At 39.4% G+C, this 5,908-nt stretch overlaps 1 protein-coding gene across 1 annotated transcript in view; it reads right to left on the minus strand.

The window, feature by feature from the left end:
- Positions 1-5,218, minus strand: part of LOC106879713 (uncharacterized) — a 105,560-nt gene extending 100,342 nt beyond the window's left edge. Inside the window, exon 1 of the mRNA XM_014929393.2 lies at positions 2,539-5,218. Coding sequence (XP_014784879.2) covers positions 2,539-4,932 — 2,394 coding nt within the window. The 5' untranslated portion in view covers positions 4,933-5,218. The remainder of the gene's footprint in view (positions 1-2,538) is intronic.
- Between the last annotated feature and the right edge of the window lie 690 nt (positions 5,219-5,908).

Consider the following 5,908-nt stretch of genomic DNA (forward strand, 5'->3'; position numbering starts at 1 on the left):
ATATATATATATATATACATTATATATATATGTGTGCGAGTGTCATTTATTTGCAGTGTGTTTGAAAATATAACACATACTAAAACACACAGGTACACACAGATTTTATTTACAATGATACAATCAACAAGTCGTCAAGGTAATCAAGCAAACGGCCTATTACATTAGCTTAATCGTTCAGACCTTGTAGCAACCCTTAATTAACTTTTAACCCAGTTAAAATGCTCCGCTTAACCTGGCCTAGGTTTATATAATGGGCTGAAACAAAAATAAAGAAATAAAATAACAAAAAGAAAAGTAATAGGAACAATAAAATTGCCAGGTGGGGGTGGGTTTTTTTTTTTAGGTCACTTCAGCCAATGTTAGTTAAAAGCCACTTTTTTTTTTGTTTTGAAGTCAAATTCCTGAAAATGTTTGAATCTGAAATTTACAAAAATATTCAACCCAATGAGAAATGAGCCAAAGAGTGGTCATTTGCCTGATGGCTTGATTTGCAAGAAGTAGCAGTTAAATCTCTCCTCAATCACACTAACTATACTGTGTTAAAAAGAAGGATACATTGGATAACATACACCAGGATATACTATTCTAGCAGGAAAAAAAGAAAAGTCCCATCAGGGTCAACTGAGAGTTGTGCCTTATCTTCTATTTCTAACTTGTTTCAGTCAGTGGACTGTGGCCATGTTGGGGCACCACCTTGAAGAGTTTAGTCAAACAAATTGACACTTTTGTTTTGTTTATAAATTCTGGCATTTACTTTATCAGTCTCTTTTTGCTGAACTGGTAAGTTACAAGGACATAAACAAACCAACACCAGTTATTAAAGGATGGTGGGGAGAGGGGGAGACAAACACAACATAAACACATGGGAGAAAATAATAATTGCTTCTGATTTAGTCACAAGGTTAGCTATTTCGAGGGGAGGGGGATCAGTAGATTACATGAAGCCCAGTGCTATATTGGGTACTTTATTTTATGCATAGCGGGATAAAAGGCATAGTTGACCTCAGCAGGATTTGAGCTCGGAACATATAAAGCCAGAATGAAAACTGCAAGGTACTTTTACCAATGCTCCACGATTTCCGCCAGACTGCTTGCTCTCTGAATCATGCTTTTTACTAAGGGCACAAGGCCTGGAATTTTAGGATAACGGCCCAGTCGATTACATCGACCCTAATATTTGACCGATATTACTTTAGTAACCCTGAAAGAATGAAAGGCAAAGTCAACCGCAGTGAAATTTGAACTCAGAACATAAAGACAAACAAAATACCGCTAAGCATTTTGTCCAGCATGCTAATGATTTGGCCAGTTAATTGTTTTAGAAATAATAACAGTAATAATAATAATGGTTTCAAATTTTGGCACACGGTTAGAAATTTTGGGAGGGAAGGGGCTAAGTTGATTAAATCAACCCCCAATGCACCACTGGTACTTATTTTATCAACCCTGGAAGGATGAAAGGCAATGTCAACCATGGCAGAATTTGAACTCAGGACATAATGACACGAAATACCACTAAGCATTTTGCCCAGCATGGTAATGGTTCTGCCAGCTCACCATCTTAATAATAATGATGATGATAATCCTCTCTACTATAGGCACAAGGCCTGAAATCTGGGGGAAGGGGATAGTCAATTACATCAACCCCAGTGTGTAAATTGGTACTTATTTCATCGACCCCGAAAGGACAAAAGGCAAAGTCGACCTCGGTGGTATTTAAATTCAGGATGTAAAGATGGACAAAATGCTGTCAAGTATTTTATCTGGCATGCTCACGACTCTGCCAGCTCGCTTCTTTAATAATAACAACAATAATCCATTCTACAATAGGCACAAAGCTTGAAATTTGGGGGAGGGGGACAGTCGATTACATTGATTCCAGTACCCAACAAGTATTTATTTTATCAACCCCAAAAGGATGAAAAGCAAAGCCAAACTCAGTGTGGAATTTGAACTCAGAATGTAAAAACAAAGATACCCACTGAGCATTTTGCACGATATGCTAACAATTCTGCCAACTCAACACCTTATGTTGCTCTTTTAATAATGGTTTTTAATCTGATAAAAAAAAAAAAAAGAAAAAAGCAGCAATTTTGAGGAAATGGATCAGTTGATACCCTAGAGCCCAGTTCTGGACTGATAGTTTATTTTATCCATCCCCCAAAAAGATGAAAGGCAAAGTTGTTCTTGGTGAGATTTGAACCTAGAACGCAAAGAGGTGAAATAAATACTTTTACCCGTCACTCTAATGATTCTACTGAATAAAAAGAAATTTGTGTCATAAAAATGAAACAGATAAGGTAGATAATTCATAATTTTTATAAGAAATGATTTGTAAATGTGTATATCAACCCTGAAAGAATGAAAGGCAAAGTCAACCTTGGCGGAATTTGAACTCAGAAACATAAAGATGGAAGAAATGCCATTTAGCATTTTGTCTAAGCTTGCTACCTTGTATTGATAAAAAATTTAAAATATCAAAAACTCATTTCATATTGTTTTAAAAATGTTTGAAAATAGAGAAACCCCACTTACCTGGACTTCATAAAGCGTGTAAACCTTGTTAACCCTGAGTTCCTTGTGTGCTTCTGTCTCAACCACCGAGATATTTTGGAAAAGACACCTTTTGTCGGCAGATGGCCCAGAGTCATCCGACTCACTGTCTGTTTTAGAAGAGGTCTCTGAATTGCCAGAATGAAATGGGTACATCCGAATGCCATCCTCGGTTTGACTCAACCTGGGGATCACAGAGTTTGGCCACAAAGTTTGAAAGGGACTACGTTCAAAAGTGTTCCGCATTGCCGTCGTGGGACTGGAGTCCGAACTTTTCGACCTCATCCCATTCAATTTTTGCTCCTTGCTGCTGGCAGAAGAAACATGGTGTTCATCCAAACCAAATTCGAAAGCTGATTGATTGCTCTCTTTGTCACTACCGGGTGTTTTGTCCGATAGAGGAAGAGAGGAAAAACTGTTTCGCTGCTCTAAACGCCTGATGAAGCCATGGTCCGATTTATTATCACAGTTCAATTCTTTATTTACACATTCACCAGTTACTTTCTCATTTTCCAAGGAATCCTTTCGATCAGCAGACTTCGCTACAGAAAAACTCTTACCGAAGTCCGTACTTTCATTATCATCGTTATTGTCATTAGCATCGACATCCTCATTAGCAGAACATGAAGACCGTTTACTGTTGTTATTAGAAAACGAGGGCTGATCAGTAACGGACTCATTATCTGACATGGAAGCTTTTCTGCTGTCACTGCCCGAGCCAAAAAACTGTCGATCACCCCCGAAAAGAAAGGGCAACCCTCCTAAAGATATTCGACTGCCTTCTCTTGATCGAAAACCGAAGACATTTTCAAAAGTTGAATCACCGGTGGCAGGTTTTTCTTCACTTGATTTCAAATTATTACCGTTTATCTCCAGAGAATTTTGCATACATGAATTTTCTTGTTTCTGTTGCTGTTGCTGTTGTTGTGGTGTTGGTTGTAGGTGTGATTGTTGTTCTGGTTGTTGTGGTTGTGACTCTAGTATTTCTGGTGTTTGTAGTCGTGACTGTTGTTGATTTTCTTGTGTTTCTATCTGTTGCTGATTAGACAATACCTGTTCAGGATTTAAAAGAGTTTTAGGCTCATCAAAAGATGACACCTTCTGCTCAAGCTGGATGCTGTTCGGGCGTATTGCTTCCACAATTGTGACATCCTGTTTTTCAGGAGTTGAACCCTGGACTATAACAGGTGGCGGTGGTAGAGGAGGTGGGGGTGGCGTTTCTTTGTCAGCTGTCAATTCATCAGTTTTTCTTATTTCAACCAGTTCTTCTTGTTCATTAGACAGCAGCAGAATTATGCTTTCATGCAAAAAATCCGGGTCTTGAAACATATCAATGAGGGGCATTATAATTTGTAATGTAAAAATTTCAATAAGGATTTTCTTCAAAGAATCAACATTCTTGAATTCCACTGGCAATATATCTAAGCAGTCGATCAGGAGTTCAATGAGTGCCCGGACATGGTCAAACGATGCTTCAGTGCCCTTTGATGCGGGATGCAGAGAATACTTTTGGTCAAATACATCTTCTACAGATGCTGGTAGCTTTTTCTTCTGTGAAGATTTATCACTTGACATTGCATAACACATCTGGATTTTGTAAGTAGCAAACGAGGTCTGGTATTTCATCAAATGTTCACGGCACATTGTGATGGCCCCTGTACATGCAGACAACCGGTTGATAGTACGTGCTCGTCGACACAACTCTAACAGGATTTCCCGAATTTCATCGTGAATATCAACAACTATAGTGGAATCAGAGCAGACCACTTTGTACCAAGATTGAACGTAATCTCTTGTAATTAAATTGACAAACTTTTCGATCTCACAGTTAATTACTTCGCAATAAGGAACATGAGAGTCGGATGTGTGGGGAGACTGGTCGTCACTAGATTTCGAAGAATCCAACCGATTCCGTTGTTTGGGTTTAATTCGCTGCGAAGTGTCGTCCAACCAACTGCTGGATGTGGGCAGAGACGACGATGACGATATTGAGTCGTGCTGAACATTGTCTACCGCCCACCCATTAGTTGCAGACACTTGATTTTTATCGTCGTTGCTTTTATATTCCTTAAAGGTGATAATAGTCATGACAAGCTGAAGAAATAATGTCCGAAGCTTATACGATAAAGTTGTTTTCGCCAAGAGAAATTTGGTAAAAGGTGTAAGGTCCCACAGCTGTTGACTACGGTTCACATGAAAACAGACCACCATGGCTGGAATAATGCCCAAGATATAGGAAATTAAAGGTTTCCATTCATTGTAAAATACGCCCAAAAATAAGAAAAAACCGGCCCATGCCATCAGGGCGTAGCCGGTGAAAAACTGATTGAGGTACGCTAAACAGCGATATTGCCATTTCGTATGTCTCATCCACATGTTGTTGGTGCGCCAGAATTGTAGTATTTTCCTTCTTTTTCTCCTGCTGCTGCTATTATTGATACTAACGTGACTGTTATTACTACTACTACTACTTGTGTTACGACAGTTGTTGCTGTTGCAGTTATTGTTGATAATGTTGGTAGTGGAATAGGTGAGAGTGGTGGTGGTGGAGGTGATGTTTTTGTTGTTGTTAATGGAGATGTTGACGTCGTTGGCTGCACAACAGGCAAAAACAGATAGAAGAAGAAGAAGAAGAGGTGGGGAGACAAGAGCAAATATCGAAGTCTATAAAGTGCAGCAACAATAGTTCTTGACGACGAAGACGTGAACGATACACAAGGTCTGTTTTGACCAGTGCAGCTCGCACCACTACAACAAAAACTCGTTCCAGTTGTAGAAGTAGAGCAGAGGAAAGGATAGAGAACCGCAGAGAATGTCCCGGGTTCGATTATGTGGTTACAGGTGTTAGAAGAGGAAAGAAAAGAAGCAATACGGGTGGAAGGAGCATCGGACGCAATGAGCTGGTCTGCTGCTACTGACGGCATCACGAATGACGGAGACAACACATTTACAGAGAGACATAAATCGGAACATGAATGGGGAAAAGAAAAAAAAAACAAGCAAATATTGAAAGAAAGATTAGAGTAACATGGAGATATCAGAAACAAAACAACTATAAGAAGCAAGTAAATGGTGATACCATCGACGACAAGGAAACAAACGAAGAAGAAGAAGGCGTAGACTGTCCTGCCAGCAGAGATAGGTGTGTGTGTGTGTTTCTTTTAAGTCCGCCACAAACGATTCGGTTCAGCCATATTGTTGTTATGGAGTGTGAGGAGTTGGTCATGTGACCTGCTGCTGCTGCTTATGACAAACTTAATACTGATGGTGGTGGTGATAGTGATATTGATGATACGATGATGATAATGATGATGGTAATGATGACAGTGGTGGTGGTGGCGGTGGTGATAAC

This window comes from Octopus bimaculoides, chromosome 23 (genome assembly GCF_001194135.2).
Source record: "Octopus bimaculoides isolate UCB-OBI-ISO-001 chromosome 23, ASM119413v2, whole genome shotgun sequence".
In the NCBI taxonomy this organism is placed as follows: domain Eukaryota; kingdom Metazoa; phylum Mollusca; class Cephalopoda; order Octopoda; family Octopodidae; genus Octopus; species Octopus bimaculoides.